Raw genomic sequence first — 19,326 nt, forward strand, 5'->3', positions numbered from 1 at the left:
GCTGCTCCACTGCAGAGTTTAACTGTATGGGCCCACTTCCCATCTACACCTGCATCTCTGCTCTGCTCCACTTCCTGTCCGCACCTATGGCTCTGCCCTGCTTCACTTCCCGTCCGCACATGCGGCTCTGCTCTGCCCTGCTCTGATCTGCTTCCCGTCCGCACCTGCGGCCCTGCTCCTGAATCCCAGTCTCCCAGTCTGTACTGGTCCCTATCCAGCCTGTTTACCCATCTGACTGTATGCCCGCCAGTACCTGCCTGCCTGTTTATCAGCCATGCCCTCCAGTACCTGTCTACCTTTCTGCATATCCGCTGTGCCCACCAGTACCTGCCTGCATGTCTGTATACTAGCCGTGCCCGCCAGTACCTGCCTGCCTATATAACAGCTGTGCCCGCCTGTCTGTGTATCAGCCGTGCCTGCCAGTACTCGCCTGCCTATCTGAATTCCTGTTGGACCTACTGCACCTGCCAGTGCTTATCTACACACCAGCCGAACCTGCCCGTTCCTGCATACCCCGGTGTAGGTCAACAGCTGTGTGACTGAGGTCTGCCCTGGAGTAGCACCTGGGCCACCTCCATCGTCCCTCCTCGGATCACAGAGTCGTTAATCCACCGTGCGTATGGAGTCGGATCTGGTGAGGCCCCTAGTCACGCCCCTCCAGGTACTCCTCGGTTCATGGCCCATTGGGACCACAACCACGCTCACGCCAAACAGTCCGGGCGTGAGCGTAACACCATTCCTGAAGGTAGGCGCTGCTGGCCTTTGAATCTGGGCACCAGAAACTTGCACCACCAAATCCCACACTTGTTCTCAATTATGCACAAAGGCAGTTGCATGGGATGCAGCTACATTGCCTAGTTTATTCCTTGGACAGTGTTATTTAGGCTACTGTCTGGCAATTATAGTTATTTAAGCACTATCTAGCATGGTTATATGTGCACCATAACAATGATATGATGTCATTAAAGGGTTCTGCACAAACTAACTTGTGAAATGTTTTTCCATGTTACAGATGATGCTATATCTCTTGAAGACCTTAAAGCTACAACGTCACCAGATGTCCTCTTGAGTCAATGTTATCACTATGATAAGAAAATCAGCCATTTTGCTGCTCGAACATTAACAAAATTAATCCAAAAGGGTATTGGAAAGTTCTACAGAAATGTTAATTTACTGAGCTTTGAAACGGGGGTCAGAAAGCTGTTAGAAAAAGATTACATGAAGAATTGTGAAGTAAACTGTTTCTTTGAAAAGCTATATTTCTGGATCTTAGCAGCCATTTATATTAGGATCTATAAATGCAACGATAGTGATTTAAAATACCATGTAAAGACGCAGACCTTGAAATGGCACAAAACCAGCCCTAATCCCTTTGCAAAATTCTACCAAAACAACTATCTGAAACTCACCATTTCACTAATTGCAAGAATCAAGACTTGGCCAAATCAGTTGGAAAAAAATAACACACATGTACGAATGCTGGAAAATGCCATCTCATTACTGGATCAAAATGATTTTCAATCCATTGTAAAGGCGACAAACATGAATACAGTGATTAAATATTTAAGTCAACTGCCTTGCGATATAAAACACATTTTTGTTGTAATTATCACTGAAAAGGTAAGGCAGCGCATGTTATAGCATACCATTGTATATATTGTATATGTAATATTTGGGTATGTCATATTTTCAAGTATGGTATAAAATGGTTTCTTGCAACAAATGAAGGTTGTTCTTTGTATGATGAAATGTTACACAATCTTCAATATACTTTCAGTATCAATTTATCAGGGAATTCAAGACAACAACTTTTTTAAAAGCAGGCCATTACCTGAGCTCACTCCACACAAAGTGGGTGCCGACTATGTTATTCAGCTGTAACTGTGTTATTCAGCTGGGTTGTCATAGAAGCAGAGGACTGATAAAAGGTCTCCACACCTACCATTCTGATACTCCGTTAAATCCCTCAAGAAATAAGGTTAACTCTAAGGTCCCCTGTCAAAGGCCATTCATCCACCACTAGCCCAGCCAAATCTGATTTACTGCTTTGCACTGATGAGAGGCAAATACCCAGGAACACGTATTGGCAAATAGAGTTTCTGGTTTGGCTTGTTATCCTAAGACGTGGCACGTTAAAGGGTGAATATTGACTTCTAGGATTGCTACATCCAATAGGTGGCACTAAATTTCAAGTCCTCTTGCTCCCTGAAGAGACTATTTGCATATCCTATAAGCCCTGAAACAAGTAAGACTTAGGGTATGTTCCCACGTAGCGTTTTACAAGCTTATTTGATGCGGAATTTCCGCAGCGGAAACGCTTGTAAAACGCTTAGTAATCCGCACCCCATGGTCCCCAATGAGAATCCGAAAGTTCTATGCCCATGCTGCGGATTTTTCCGCAGCGTTTTTGATGCGCACAAAAATCCGCAGCATGTCAATTAATTTTGCGTTTCCGCATGCGGAATTGCCTTTTCAATGCAATAAAAAACGCAAGGCAATTCCGTGATAAACGCCTGCGAAATTCCGCATGCATTTTTCCGGGAAAGGACATGCAGAAATGAAGCGCAAATTTTCCGCTTCATTTCCGCAACGTGGGCACATAGCCTTAAAGCGTTTTTCCACTGTTTTGATACTGATGACCTAACCTTAGTATAGGTTATCAATCGCAGATCCTTAGGGGATCTGACATTTTACATAGCCAATAATAAAATATCAAGTTATTTTTTCTGAATTGTAGCCCCCCGAAATTGTAAAAGATTTGTCTAAAACTTACCAAACCAAGATGTGTTATAGACATAGACAAAAGTGTCTAAAGGTACACCAAGTTATCATCCACCATGAGCCAGAGTGGTATATTTTGGGCTTTTTCAGACTGTCTGATCTAAGGTTGTATTCACACGAATGATGTAAAACTTGTTTTTGTTCCGCCAGTGAAAAATTGACAACTTTCCATCTGAGTTAAATCAGTTTTGTGTCTGAGTGTATTCAATTTTTAGGGACCCTGTTATTTTGAGGGAAACTCATTCAAGAACCAGACATAAGTAGTGCCTGCTATGATTTTCATTGCAAAGCATTGTACGTGTTAATTGGTCCACAGACTTAAAGGGGCAATGTTCAGTCCAAGTGCTGTCCGATCTACACTCGGAGAAACACGCACATGAACATCATTTGCATTAATGCAACCAAGGTTTATGACACCTTCATATTAGACAGGGTTAGTAAATCTGCCTCAGTGTCTTTATTCTATGACAGGTGATATGAATTTTTCAGAATAAAACTGGCAAAGCTGGTTTTTGTTAGAGAGTTGCGTACATATACTGGTTACAGAACTGAAATGTCCTGATGATTTGGCAAAAAAGACTGTTCACATGTCCAATAGTTATTTCTGTTTTTGGAGATGTTTTGGGGTGATAAAAATGGATATTAGATGTTTTGGCACAGGAACCGTTTGTTTGAGTGGGAACAGCAGTGTTATAAAATTTCTACCATTTACCTACTTTCCAGCTTCTATCTGTTTATTAACTGGAACAAAAAACATAGTCTGAGCAACTTATTTGTCTGATCAACAAAAAACAGATAGCAACTGGATCCATTTTTTACCATTGAAGTCTATGGGAATGTACAGTATCATAATAGGTGGTCATCCGTTATATCATTCATAATCACATCCATTTGCTAGAACTGCACATGCCCAGAACACTAGTTTTGATTTTGATGTTGCATCTGTGGCGCCCCTGCAAGTTCAGTCGCCGCAGAGGTACTGCATCTCACCCAGAGGTGTGGTATCCCACTCTCAGGTAAGGAGGGAGTGCTACCTGGAATCCAAACACCCACATCCAATACACTCCACTTCAGTAGGGAAGGGTGAGATTGCTCCTAAGGGAGAGCACAGTCCCTGGTCTCTAGCTGGAGGGTGGAACTAGGTAGAGGAGGTGGGTGGAGGAAGAATTTTAGTGGAGCACAGAGAGTAAGAGTATAAAAGAGAGGGTGGAAGGTTCTAGAGACGGTTAGAGTCAGTTCAGAGAGTCAGAGTGATAGTTGGGAGCAGGAGCTCAGGAGGAGCTCTGCTCAGGAGGAGTGGAGAAAGGAGCAGGGCCCAGTGGGAGAGGCCCAGGAGAATGAAAGAGAGAAGAGAGGAGCAGTGAGAAGGGCTCCAGGAGGAACAGAAGGGATCCCAGGGGCACGGTGAGTGCAGAGGCCACCCGTGCGCCCAAATTCACGCTGACGTGGAGGGATCAGGTCGGAGAGAGGGGACCAGCCCCTAAACTAGTGGAGACCAACCAGGCTCAGCTAGACAACCGGAGGCTGCAGCATTTGCAAGGTGTTGCAGCCAAAACCTACAATTACCTACAATCGCTGAAAAGGTGGCCACATAGGGTCCTGGGGATTGCAAGTCATCCGACAAGACCCGAGGCCACTGGCTTGGGACACTGATTGTGAGGCGCAGGGCAGGAGGTTGAGAGCCAGCGCAGTGAGACGACCGGCAAAGGTACATAGAACGGGGTCCCGTTTAAGCGCTCCTGAGGTACCTGAGAGATTGCTGGATCCCTACCCCGGAGGACACAGGACGACGTAGGCGGTTACACACTGGTAACTGTAACCTGGAGTCTTGAACAACTGTGAGTAAAACCTGAAGACTGCACCCCACTGTGTCCTAGAATAATTGCTGCGCCATCACCAGCCCTGCATTACACTGCACTGACAACATCTACCTCATACAATTTATCATTTCCTGCCCTGGAGCTAAGCTCTGCCTGTGGAGAGCTGAACCAACACTGCTGCGTCACCATCAGCTCCAGTGGACCTGCACCGCAGTGGCGGCCCTATATAGCCGCATACCACAGGTGGCGTCACAAACATTTTCTCTAAAAACTTTATTCCCTTTTTACTTTCCCTTTAATTGATTGCCCTGGGTCACGGACCGGGTCACTGCTACCGTGACATCCCCAGCATCAACCGGCCCAGCTACCGAGTACCCCACAGCCCAAGGGGCGCGTCACATCCGTTTTTATCTCAGTTTGTAATGGAGCTTTTTTTTCATACTGTTTCTCTTACATACAGATGATAAATGGACTTGTGAATAGAGCCTAATCTGTCAGCAATATTGTTATGAAACAACAGCCAGCATTTACTAACAACCAGCAGCATATATAATATTTAAAATATTTTATATTTTTTTTAATATATTTTTCTAGATCTTTGAGAAAAAATATACAGAGTCATACATTCACTTCTTCTATGACATCTGTGCTTCAGTCAGAGATAAGCATCAAGAAATTTATTTAGATGTGATGGAACGGACGACTGAATATATTCAGGAAAAGTACACTAAAGGTAAATAGACCTAAATATATGCTAAAGACGGGATGAGAGTAAAGCCCAATTGTCAGTCACCAATTATGTGACTGATGGGAAAGTATACATTGAAATTCAAGTATCAATTTAAAAGGAAAATGCATTTGATACAGCCATAAAGGGTTATAGACAATTTAAAGGCAATTTCCATAACATTCAAAACCTTCCCTGCATGTAAACATACCACCTGATTATTCACTTCCTTCTCCCTATTTATATCTTACCATGGTAATCTAATTGCTGGGCTAGAATTTGAAAGATCTTTTTTTATAATTACTTTTTCATTATACATACATTTTGTTTGCCAAGAGTGGTTGAAAGATTGAAAATTGGAGTATTACAACAGGAAAAGGTGCAGGCGATGTGTGCAGTGTAAGTACATACTCACATGGTATGGTTTGGCATTGTATATCTCTGTATTCTGTTTTATTGCATATTATTGCACTGTGTTAATGTGTACAACTGGTTTACAACTTACAAAGCAGACAGCAATAGAGAGTGAAAAGCATTTCCATATTATAACTGCATTTTCATATGCAAAAGAGGTTGTACATTGAATGTAAAGTCTTTTGAAGTGAATAAAGTCACTGCTGTATCTTGGATTCATATAGGAGGAGATACATTAGTTGTATGTATAGATAATAGAAGACCCTGTTACTGCAGTATGGAAACTATAATTGCCAAGAGTAAAATACCACAATGTAAGAAGGTAATTAAAGGTGTTCTCCAAAATGTGATAAATATGGCACCTGGGACATAATTTAAACTGCAGTCATCCTAGTCATGTGTCAGGATGGCTATACGCTGAAGAAACAGAGTTGGAGACGTATCTCAACTGTCAAGAGGAGCTGTCATAAGCACACATACCTCTCTCAGCCGAGAAGCATCATTGCAATGAGACAGAATATATCTGTTCACATGACTAGAACAGCTGCAGTTTGAATTATGTCACATGCGCCATATTTATCACACTCTCTGAGAACCCTTTTAAGGTCTCGTTTGAGTTTATCTGACCATTCATTCTCACTGATGTGGGAATGGGCACCAACATTTTCTATGAGATCATTCCCATTCATCCATCACATCTATTGTTGCACTGGATCCTTCAAGGAGCTAAATAAAAAAACACCACAAATGTTTTTCGATCCGGCTCACCAGTTTTGCAGTAGAAACTAGTAAGAGAAGCTAGTAAAAAAGCTGGATGTTAAGTGATGTCATTTTGACTTAAGTTGTGATCACTTGAGACACAAATAATGATCCTGATGCCACAGATAAATGGAAAACCAGTCTTAGTCAATAGTTTATGCAAACAAGGTATAAGGTGACAAGGTTAAAGTCAATCACGATTTAGTGGGTGGTTAAGTGGGCATTTACATGTAGGTCATATTATCTAAAAGCGAGGTGGTCTGCGTGCCTTATCTGCAACACTTGATTCTGCATATTTCAATGAATATAACTTGTCCTAAACAGACATAGTGGTCGCATCTGTGAATTCACTCTTATTATAGTCTATACTATAGAGTCCAAGTAGTTGTTTCCCATCAATTAAAAAATTATGGCAGCTTTTATCAACATGTCACAAATATGTATAGAGGAAAAACAACTTATAGAGTCTGTCACACCACGATCTGAAAAGGATAAATGTTACCACTCACTCCATACACTGCTGTCCAGTGTACAGTTGTAGCAAATATTGACTTAATTAACACAGTACGCACCATTGCAAATGACATATCATGGTATTATGATTCATAAGATGTTAAGTATGCTACATCTGTGCTACGTGCCGAATAAAGCATTGTATGACTATTTGTGTAATATACTGTATTTAGGCCAGAAGAGTATGTGGCAAGAATAAAGAATAGCAATTTACATTGTAAACGGGAACCTGACAGCTGATTCATGCTGCTGGATCCAGGGGCAGCATGTATAAAGTGCTGGCTATACAATTTCCGCCATATATGTTTGACTCTGAAACGCTGAGGCATGTCAGAGAAAAAAAGACTTTAAAATCTGCCGGGGACTGATCTGCACAGGAGTTTAGTTGGACAGACAAATTGTTGCGAGTCCATAAAAGAAAGTCCTCCAGCTGTGTTCCAAATAAAAAAGTAAGCTTTATTCCAACATATTAAAAAGATAAGACATCTTCAAGTATATCCCAATGAAGTTCTTTATCTTTTTTCTACACGTTTCAGTCTGTAACTCACTACTTATTCAATCAAAATCATTATCCATGAATAAGGACTGAGTTACAGTCTGAAACGTGTAGGAAAAGTAGGTTCTACGTTGGGATATACTTGAAGATGTCTTAACTTTGTAATATGTTGGAATAAAGCTTAGCTTACCTTTTAATTTGGACTTTCTTTTTTTGGATCTTCATTGTGCCATACCGGGTAAGATTGGCTTTCTCCATGCCTTTACAGGTTGCTGCCTGTGACTGCCAGGTCTCTCCCTATATACACACATGCAGAAGAAAACCAGAGGGTACGTGGTGAGCAGCCGTGGTCTGCACTTCTTTAACACTGATGTTAACAAGTGAATGCCTGTCTTCAGTCCATTAATCCCCTTTTATTAATTATGTTTTGCTTAATTTCAGGTGAATTAACATTAAGTGTAAAACTACTTGAGATGATGTGGGAATTCCTGAAAGATGGAAAACGAAAGGATAAAAAACTGATGACGATGCTTAAGCATTTCTTTAAAAAACTAGTTTATCATCCAGTAACTGAGGTCAGAAACTTTGTTGTGCCACTGCTCTTTAGTGAGGATTTAAATGGCATTGACATGTCCCAGTTGGGTAGCAGCTGTATCATTGTGGATGAAGACCTCTTAAAGGCATGCATTCGTGAAAAGCTCTCCATTATCTACCCAGATATGGTCGTTCATGATCAACTACCAACAACTGCAGAAAATGTCTTGTTGTTTGATGCAACAATCCAAGATGATCACATTCTGGTACACTTGTTAAGACAGAAGACATTAAATGATATTCTCCAAACAAATTCGACAGATAGCGCCTGTGAACGGTTTCAAGAAGTCTCTGAAGCTGTGTCCATATGTCAAGGACATGCAAACATCGTAATACTAAAGAAGAATCATTTTTCAAATGGCATCTTACCTTTGTTTATGGTTGAACATGGAAAACCTCTATTACAATTTTTACATGAAAATGAAAACCAGCTAACGTGGTTCCAAATGATAGAAATACTAACTGGTATCACGATGGCTGTTCAGCACTGCCATGAAAATAACATTATTCTCTGTGATATCACACCAGCAAGTTTTATTGTCACTATGGGGTCAGATGGCTCCTATATCATAAAGCTGTCAAATTTCCTTTATTCAAAATGCATTCCATATGTGGAAAAGGATGATTCTTCCATGGTCTACAATGAAGTGTACAATACTTACTGCGTTGATGGTATGATATAAAATTACTTCTATATAGTCCCTTTAAGCATAGAATCTACTGTGCTTTGTGGTATTTATGACAGCAATAATGAAGTATAGCCTTTAAAAGAAGTTTATCAAAATATACATTGACATTCTTTAAGTCTTGTAGATTCCAAAAACAGATGAGTGTTCTGAAACTGCAATGCACATATGATTATGGACTGTGGAGAGTTGGTATTGTTGGGCATACAGTATCTAAAACTCAAATCTGCAGTATGAGTGGCGTAATCACCATATTATTTCCTTTTATCTGGTCTTTCTTAGAATAGTAACACATTTGAATACAGATTGCACATTTTCTGTTAGTACAATAAACCTCATTTCAAGGCAGAAACATTACTGTGTCCAACAGTTATTACATATATCAAACTGAAATAGCTGTTGCAAAAACACCAATTTTTATAAAACATTAAGCTTAAGATTAATAGGGGTGCCCAAACTTTTTCATATAACTGTATATCACTTACTTTATCATTTAAAGTGTGATCATCAAATACTGCATACACACCTTTAAAGTGAAGCATATACAGCATGGATATATCAAGTAACCAAAGAGTCCCATACAACAAGTTAGATTGTTCCTACCGTTCAGATGCCCCATAAAGAGTGAGTTTGTTCTAGAATTGCCAGCATGATTACTATGACAATTTCACTGTCCATTGTTTTTTTTTCCTCCTCTACTTTGTCTTTCAGTGCTTTACATTTCACTTTACTCAGCTTCACCCCACCATCTTTATAACTTTATCTCAGAGTATGCTTTAATACGTGTGGGGCATCCTTTTCTCCAGGCCCTGGGCAGATTCTTCGTGATGACTGTGCCTTTAACACCTTCTTATACTTTGAGCATGGATACACAGCATTCACTACTGAATGCTGAATCGCATGCAATGCAGGATTATGTCCTGGTACTGGCCAGTGCCAATGTCAGGCCTTACTTTGCAGGTGGAGTCAGCACGCTCTGCATTCTAGTCCCACAGATGAAGACAGCAGCCCCAATGTCTTCTGAGATGTACATGCTGCAGCCCCAGTGTCTCCTGTGATGCATACAGTGTCATGTAAAAGATTGGGCACCCCTGGTAAAATGTACTGTTATTGTGAACAGTTAAGCAAGTTGAAGATGAAATGATCTTTAAAAGGCCTAAAGTTAAAGATGACACATTTCCATTGTATCCTAGGCAAAAAAAAAAAATAATATATATATATATATATATATATATATAAATATATATACTGTACATATATATATATATGCATATATATATATATATAGTTTCATCTCTAACTTTAGGCCTTTTAGAGATCATTTCATCTTCAACTTGCTTAACTGCTCACAATAACTGCAATTTTGACTAGGGGTGCCCAAACTTTTGCATGCCACTGTATGCTGCAGCCCCAGAATTTCCTGTGGTGCATATGCTCCTGCCCCAGCATCTCCTGTCATGAATGTGCTACAGCCACAGCATCTCCTATGTGATGTACTGTATATGCTTCAGCCCCAGTGTCTCCTGTGTGATGCATATGCTTCAGCCCCAATGTCTCCTATATGAAGGCTAGGCTCCAGCCCCAGTGTCTCCTATGTGATCTATATGCCCCAACCCCAACATTTCCTGTGATATATATGCTCCAGCCTCTCCTGTAGGATGTATATACTGAAACCCCAGCGTCTCTTATGTGATGTGTATGCTGTAGCCCCAGCGTCTCCTGTGTGATGCATATGCTCCCGCCCCAGCATCTCTTGTGTAATGTATATGCTCCAGCCTCAGCATCTCATGTGTGATGTATGTGCAACAGCTACAGCGTCTCCTGTTTAATGTATGTGCTCCAGCCCCAGTATCTCCTAGGTGATGTATATGTTGCAGAACCCGTGTCTCCTATGTAACGCATATACAGTTGTCTTATTGTTTCCTATGTGATGTATACTGCAGCCTCAGTGTCTCCTATGTGATGTATCGAGCAGTCTCAGTGTCTCCTATGTGATGTATCGAGCAGTCTCAGTGTCTCCTAAGTGGTGTATATGCAGCAGTTTTGGTGTCTCCTATGTGATATATACTTTAGACCTCCCACTGCTTGAGTTCTATAAATGTAGAGAACCAGGTCCAGCCATCACATTAGCAGTAAGTTAATTGAATGTTTTACCAGGATAAATTTGAAGTTGATAATTTTTAATGGCCCCCAAAAAATGTTTTAAATATTCAAATTGCACCAGGTATAAAAAATGTTCCTTACCCTTGCTCTAATATTAGAGAACTCGCTCAGTAACTGGTCCCTTGCCCAGATGCTGTGTTTGTTACCCTGGAAGCTTGTGTGGCACCCTGCTGTTCACAGGTACCACAGGACCCAAAAGGGTGCATGGATGAACTTCTCCACAAGAGGCCCTCATTACAAACAAACACCTCCACCCTTCCACCTCATACCACCAGAGGGAGCCCGTTAGGGATATATATATATGGAGGGTGGAGCCAGGCAGTCAGTGAGTTGTTCAGAGAGTGTGTTGCCACTGAGAGCAGTGAAGACGCAGCACGTCTGCTGCTGTATTGAGGGCCCCGAGTGTGGCCGGAGGCAAAGAGGAGAGAGGAGTTGAAGGGGCAGAGGAGCATCATAGGCTCACCCCAAGACACGAACCGGACACCGGGTCCGCGCCTACAGGGTCCTTTATACCCAATAGGGATCACCGGCATACCAGGAGGACTACAAGTCCCTGGTCGACCTGAAGCTAAACCCTTGACAGGGCTAGGAACCACAAAGGCCCCAGCGTCCAGGGATAGTGGTTGCCAGAAAAAGCTCCTACTACCAAGCGACAGGTGAAGGAACAGCACGACACAGAAGCTAGGCCCAGTTGCAGCTTGGCCAGGAGCTTAGAGAGAGGGAGACAAAGACCAGGAGGCCTTATACCCGCTCACTGGGGAGAAGTCCTGAAGTGCACCCTTCCTATCGAGTACCCTGGACCGTACCTGACATCCGCACCAGTAAAGGTACTGAAGTGAATCCCCTGTCTCTGTCAGTTACTCCTGCTGCGCCATCTCTCCTGCACCATAAGCCCCAGCATCACCACCATCTGCACCTATACTGCCCCAGGGGCCTGCTCCACCTGTGGGGAGCAGGAACATCCCAGCTGCCATCCCATCACCCCTGGAGGTCTGCAGCAGCGCCGGTAACCATTACCGGAAACCACAGGTGGCGTCACGCGACAAACTGTACACTAAAACTCCTTTTTAAAGAGAGACCCAGAGTACGGACCTGGGAGCCGACTGCCGTGACCTCCTAAACAAGGTAAAAGGCCCGGGTACCGAGTCCCCTATATTCCCCCTGGATGACACACTTGTGTGACAGAAGCCATTGCTTATTAATTATATGCTGCAATCTTGCTTAATCCTGACAGGCAGGCTGCCTGGGTTGCCCATATTATCTGTATGGGCTTTTCTACCCTTGTCACTCCAGCTTTATTAAATACATGCTCAGTCTTGATGTGCTGCATGTGATGATGGACTTGTGCATTGTGTTAACTTTTCCATTAGTGTGTGCATGATGCTGATATGATGCAAATGCTGTGCTGTTTCCAAAATCTTAGTTTGCCTGTTTGCTCCTTTTCATTCTTATCAGTCCAACTTTGTACATGATCCTGTTTATGTAGTGCTGCCCCTGTGCATGCAGAGTTGGTTCATTATGGTTCTTTATTCTGATATGATGCAAATGACATGTGCCTGATGTCGTGGCTTGGCCGTCGCCTTCAATTTTCAATAATTATTACATCGTATTTTGTATATGAATATAAGACACTCTTTCTGTATTCCTCATCTTTCCCCCAGGAAGTCACTGGCTGGTGACAATATGAATGGAGCTATTTCCATGCTCTCCCCTGCATTTAGGGTCCCCTTTTATTTATGTCTAGCATCATGCTTCAGATCTTTTTTGATTTCATGCATATTTTTCAACATTTTTTTACTTATTATGCATTTATCATGCACTGCTTTCTTACAATTGGCTTTTTAAACAATGACTTTCTAATTGAGGATTTGGGTAAAAAAGGCACTCTTGTCTGAATGACAGGTCACTACTTTTTTAGTGACTTGCCTTCTTTGTTTGAAATCTTGCGCATGCGCCATCATTGCTATGGATGGCGCATGTGCTGATTGAGTTCATAGCTCAATGACTTCTTTTAGTGATGACTGCGTATATGCCACCCATGGCAAGGACGGCGCCATTTCATTGTAGTCCAGCCAGGAATTCAATCTGTTCATGCGCCGCCCAGGGCAATGGCGGCGGAGGCAGGTCACTGAAAAAGTCATTCAAGGCAGGAAGAGGGGATAGGGAATACACAGGCAGCAGAAGACCCAGTAAAAAGTCCAGCCCCAATGCATTTAAACCTAATTAGCATAACACTTCAAACAAAGGTATCAATTTACTCGGTATTATAGCACCATTACAGTCTTGTCTTTATTTTAGATTCCAAACTTTTGCTGACATGTTCTCTTTAAATTGCAGAATGCATTTCACATATCTAATGTAATGGTTGATTTGACATGTAACATTTTAATATTGTGCATTTTTCCTAAGGAGATTACAAGCAACCTCTTGCAACTTATTTCAGCGCTCCTGAAACGCTGACAGGGAACTACTTTTCCAAATCTACAGAAGTATGGATGCTTGCAGCAACAATTTACTCAATCCTTCTTTATGGCAGACAACCATTTGAAGAGTTGTGTCATCTGGGAACCTCTTTATTTGTAAGAGAGGTATGTTAAGTTGTCATATGATTTCATGCTGCATCACAGGTAATAGAGGTCACCCTCTATACTGTGATCATTATGCCCCTGGTCCTGGCACAACATCTGGTCTCGTGCTTGTTGCAGACGTGTCTCCTGTATAGGCATGTGACCAATGTTGTGCGCGAAAATGAATGGCTGGCTGCTCATTTCAATGGCTAAGCCTTCTCACCTGTGTAGACATTGTCTGTGACAGGGAAGAGAGCTGGCTTTCCTTTTGTAATGAGCAGTCAGCCAGCCACATTCACACTCGGCACTGATAACTTGACGCCACAGCAACTCTCCTTAGTTGAGTACATGATCCGCAGTTAGTACAGTTGAGTACATGATCCGCAGTGGAGCTGCCGATTCCTGTTGTTTAGTTGATTCCAGACAGTTAGAGCATCTGGCATAATTGAAGTTCTGTATGTTAGTAAGTTATATAACTTAATATTTAACCCCTTAATGATCTGGCAATTTTTCATTTCTGTGCTTTTATATATATACGTTAAAAAAAAATTGTTTTAATTTGAAATCATCTTGCATGCTTTCTGTGGCTTTTTTGGTTGAAGTGTGTCTGGAATTAAATTTTTTTTTGTTTCAGCGTTCCCCTTATGGAAGATATATACAGTATATATATATATATATATATATATATATATTATAATTTCAGAATTTGGACAATTACACGCTCAGCAAAACCAAATATACTATTTTTTTTTATTATTTTGTTTTTGAGGTAAAGGAGAAGATCTAAACTTTTATATATTTTTTTTAAATATGTTTTACACTTGTAATTAGTCTTGGGGGACTTGGACATGCGCTCTCAGCAATGCTTTTGTATTGCAGTGCACTGTGTAAATGACAATCTCCGGTGAAGCCCAGCTAGAGACTGGGCTTCATAGTAGTGCTAAAATGTCAGACACAAGGGCCTTCAGTAGGTCGATGACTGTCATGGCAACTAATTGACACCCAGCAATCACTTTGTGCTGGGGAGGCGAATAGTCACTAGAAGTGACAGCTGCCATTAAAACCTATTTAATGATGTTGTCACTTTTGAAAGCCACACTAAAGAGGTTCAACTTTTGCTATGGGAGCTGGCTCCAATTGCATGAGTTACACTAGGGTGCTGGTTATATAACGCAGTTGGCATCCAGACTGTATGGAGCGGACTCCATATAGTGATGGTGCATGGCTGCTACTTATGTGCAGCGGCCTTCACCAAGGGGTTAAAGCACATTTAGGGTATGTGTACACATTCAGTATTTGCAGCCGAAAAATCCTCTGTAAATACCAATGTGTTGGCCGGAAAAGCGCAGCATAAAATAAGCAAGTTTTTGATGTTTTTTTTTACATGTTTTTTGCATGCGTTTTTGATATGTTTTTCCCATTCATTAGACTAAGTGAGAATTACTGCAAAAATGCTGAAAGAATTGACAAGATGCAGATATGAAACTGCTTCAAATCTGCAAGGAAAGATTGAGCAACGCATGCATGTGTGGCACCCTGCTGTTCACAGGTACCACAGGACCCAAAAGGGTGCATGGATGGACTTCTCCAGAAGAGGCCCTCATTACAACCAAACACCTCCACCCCTCCACCTCATACCACCAGAGGGAGCCCGTTAGGGATATATATATGGAGGGTGGAGCCAGGCAGTCAGTGAGTTGTTCAGAGAGTGTGCTGCCACTGAGAGCAGTGAAGACGCAGCACGTCTGCTGCTGTATTGAGGGCCCCGAGTGTGGCTGGAGGTAAAGAGGAGAGGAGAGAGGAGTTTAGGGGGCAGAGGAGCATCATAGGCTCACCCTAAGACACGAACCGGATATCGGGTCCGCGCCTACAGGGTCCTTTATACCCAGTAGGGATCACCGGCATACCAGGAGGACTACAAGTCCCTGGTTGACCTGAAGCTAAACCCTTGACAGGACTAAGAACCACAAAGGCCCCGGCGTCCAGGGATAGTGGTTGCCAGAAAAAGCTCCTACTACCAAGCGACAGGTGAAGGAACAGCACGACACAGAAGCTATGCCCAGTTGCAGGCTGGCCAGGAGCTTAGAGAGAGGGAGACACGGACCAGGAGGCCTTATACCCGCTCACTGGGGAGAAGTCCTGAAGTGCACCCTTCCTACCAAGTACCCTGGACGGTACCTGACATCCGCACCAGTAAAGGTACTGAAGCGAATCCCCTGTCTCTGTCAGTTACTCCTGCTGCGCCATCTCTCCTGCACTACAAGCCCCAGCATCACCACCATCTGCACCTATACTGCCCCGGGGGCCTGCTCCACCTGTGGGGAGCAGGAACATCCCAGCTGCCATCCCATCACCCCTGGAGGTCTGCAGCAGCGCCGGTAACCATTACCGGAAACCACAGGTGGCGTCACGAGACAAACTGTTTACTAAAACCCCTTTTTAAAGAGAGACCCAGAGTACGGGCCGACTGCCGTGACCTCCTAAACAAGGTAAAAGGCCCGGGTACCGAGTCCCCTATATTCCCCTGGGTGACACATATGAGACTTCAGGAATCTCATTCACTCTGCAGGTTTTAAGAAATCCTTTAGTTTTTGTGACAAAACTGTTCAGAAAAAATGTGACCAAAAACGCAGCAAATTCTTAATGTTTGCACATTTTTATGAAAATTAAAAGCTGCTTTTACAGTACCAGCAAAAAATATGAGATTTCAGTTATCGCAAGCACAGGCTAGTTTTCTTTGTTAACTTCAGGGTGTTCGAAATCTGCGACATCTTAATTCTTTCAGCATTTTTTTCACACATAGAAAGCAATGCGAAAGTTAAAAATGCTGAAAAAAACCCGCAATCGTTGCTTTTTTTTAAAGCGTTTTTGGTGATAAAACTAACTTTATTAAAGATGTACTATAGACAAAGCACACGTAATCTGCACTAAAAATACTGCAAAATGTGTCAAAAACACAGTGAAAACACTAACAAATAGGTGTTTTGAACACAGCGGTTTTATTGCCAAGAGAGCAGATTTTGGCTGCATAAAAAAACGCAGCATAAACTGCTTGCGAACATAGCTGCGTGTGAAAAAATCTAAGTGTGAACGTAGTCTTATGTTTATTTTTAGACAGACCCTTTTTAACTCCCTAATATCTATTTCAGTCGATTAACATTTAAAGATTTGGTTTGCTATCAGTAGATGGTGATATTGTTGTTTTCGCTCAAAGGCTACAAACCAGTACACAGCTACTCCTGATCTATGTGAATTGAAAAGCCTGGAGTGCAAGCTCCACACTATTGCAGGATTAGCAATGTTTTCAATGTTCATTAATGGAAATGTCAATTTAGAATGCTCATCTATGGGCCAACCTTACTTCTGTATATGAAGTTCTTAAATGTCATTTCTTTCTTTTGTCCAGATTACTTCATGCCACACACCCCAGATACCTGGCTGTTTTCTCCCTGATTTGCGTAAAATTCTAAGTGCCAGCTTAAATCATAAAATAAGCAATCGCATGCCGATTCTATCAATACTGGAAGAGCTGCGTTCTTTAAAAAGTACATTGGGTATGTTTAATGTTCACCAATTCATTCTATGTAAAGAAATACGGTAGATATTTCCTCAAGCATACAGTATAAAGTTTCAGTATATAACATTTGTCCTTCATATTTATTTATTTTACTCTCTTATATATTCATACTCCAAGGACTTACAATCTAATTTCCATATTAGGACCAATTTCTTAGGAAAAGTGGAAGAAACTCCATAGAGACATGTGGCCCGATTCATCATTTGCAAGCTATTAAAGTCACTTTTCTTTTTTTTGTCTTGTGGTATTTGCGGATGGTTTTTTTGCCCCAAATTCTACAAAGTGGTGAACACAGTTCATGAATATGGCGAAAATAAAAAAAATGCTCTTTATTTTGTTTTTAAACACTGAGTGCAACTTTTTAGCACCAAAAGTCGCAAATCCTTTAAAATGTCGCAGAAATGCGCCAAGTTGAAAATTTACTCCTGGCGGGGACTGGAGTGAGAAAAAAAAAGCTACAGTTGGTTAAAGTCTGGTTTCACGAATCTACAGTATCTAAAACATCTGGATATGTAGTCAAGGAAAACTTAAAGAGATAAAAAATAATAGAGGGGCAAAACGTTTAATAAGGCGCAAATACTATAGCCACTAAAAAGGAGCAAATTAATTCAGAAAATTGGAGAAATAATAATGAGGATTCAGGACCGTGGTGCATACTTAGATATCTAAACTCCATATAGTGTAGATCTTGTGTTTGGAAATATTTGAACACTGTAAGCAACAGAGCTAACCCAGAAAGTTATGAAGAATTTACAGTCATCATTTGCCCCCAATCTCCTCCCTCTCCTGTCCTGAACTAACTTTGATACACTATACACTGGAAAGTGACATTGATAAAGCGGCACCCTCTACACGCAGGACAAACCGTCACAGACGACAGCAACCCTAGCACAAGCTGCAAGCACGTTTACTCCAGTGGTGCTTCAGGTGAGCTGATCATCTGTGGAGAAAATCTCTTGTGCCAGAAGACTTCACCCATTATAAGCTCATGATCAAAACATATAACTCTGCCCTTCATCTTGCCAAACAAGCCTACTTCATTACCTTCATCATATCTTGCTCCAACAATCCAAAACAACTCTTTGACACTTTCCCTTCTCAGTCCTATAGTGCAGGCCTCCATCACCAACCTCATCAATGACGATCTGGCCACTTATTTCAAAGAAAAAATTGATCATATCTGGCAGGAAATTTTCCCCAAATTCCATGGATCCTCTTGCCTCCCGCACTTCAACAAATTCACTTTCCGTCTTTAACCCCATCACCCAACCTTGGGTTTTTCCCTTGTTGCGTTTTAGTTTTTTGGCCCTCTTGTTCTCAGAGCCATAACTTTATTTTTCCATCAATATGATCATGACTCGCCCCCTGGGCCGTGGGGTACCCGGAACCGGGCTTCTGTACGATGCTGGGGGTAGTAGTGGCAACCCGATCCCGTGGCTCAGGGTGGTTAGACCAAATGGTGGCAGTCTATTTATCAGTGTTTTGAATGTCCGACTACGCCACCCGTGGATTGCGGTAAGGGATAACCGCCGCTGCTAGGCAGACCACTGAGGCTGGTGTTGATGTGCAGCACAGGGGTAGGATAACTCCCCACGGGAAGAGTGTAGCCTCAGGGCAGTGTAGGTGAATGCTGGGGGTGATAGTGCAGGCCGCAATAGTAAGAGTTCAGAGTCCTCTTCAAACAGTCCAGGGTCTTTATTGCAGATGTTATTACTGACCCAAGAGGAGTACCGGTTAGGGGTGGGCCTGGGTATCTGAGAGCATTCGGGCGAGTCACACTGGTCAGGGTGAGTGTGTAGGCCTACCGTTCTCTCTCTATGCTCTTGCTGACCATACCCCTTTTCGTGGTGTAATAGCCCACGTCCCTGAGCAGGCCGTGTACTTTGCCTGTATGGCTTGCGACTCGGGCCTTGGGTACCTTTTGCTTCTCCTTGCTGTACTGGTCCCTCTGTGTGGTGGAGCCTCCAGGCTTCTTAGGCCAAGGGACCTGAAATCCCTCGCGGGCTGGTTCTCTGCTGCTGGGCTTGCAACTCTGACAGCCTCGGACCCCAATGTCCGGTTGCGTACTTCTCTCAGCCAGGACCGGCTCTCGTCGCCTTTGTCCCTGGCTTGCAGTCTCTCCTCTGCCTCACGGACTCCTCAGCTGCTGCTGACCTGGCCCTTCCTCTAAGGAACCCTTCTGGTCACTTCAGAAGTGGGTTCTGGTCTCTCTAACCCTGCCCCAGTTCC

The 19,326-nt window shown here is 42.5% G+C and overlaps 1 protein-coding gene across 2 annotated transcripts in view; it reads left to right on the forward strand.

Moving 5' to 3' along the window:
* Positions 1-19,326, forward strand: part of LOC141273618 (uncharacterized) — a 135,484-nt gene that overhangs the window by 52,214 nt on the left and 63,944 nt on the right. For both annotated transcript variants that reach the window (XM_073685700.1, XM_073685701.1), the window contains exons 7-11: positions 1,013-1,620; positions 5,196-5,334; positions 7,952-8,776; positions 13,363-13,541; positions 16,927-17,074. In XM_073685700.1, coding sequence (XP_073541801.1) covers positions 1,013-1,620; positions 5,196-5,334; positions 7,952-8,776; positions 13,363-13,541; positions 16,927-17,074 — 1,899 coding nt within the window. The remainder of the gene's footprint in view (positions 1-1,012; positions 1,621-5,195; positions 5,335-7,951; positions 8,777-13,362; positions 13,542-16,926; positions 17,075-19,326) is intronic.

Source organism: Phyllobates terribilis, unplaced genomic scaffold (genome assembly GCF_046119375.1).
Source record: "Phyllobates terribilis strain yellow unplaced genomic scaffold, ASM4611937v1 Scaffold_5__5_contigs__length_657084704, whole genome shotgun sequence".
Lineage (NCBI taxonomy): Eukaryota > Metazoa > Chordata > Amphibia > Anura > Dendrobatidae > Phyllobates > Phyllobates terribilis.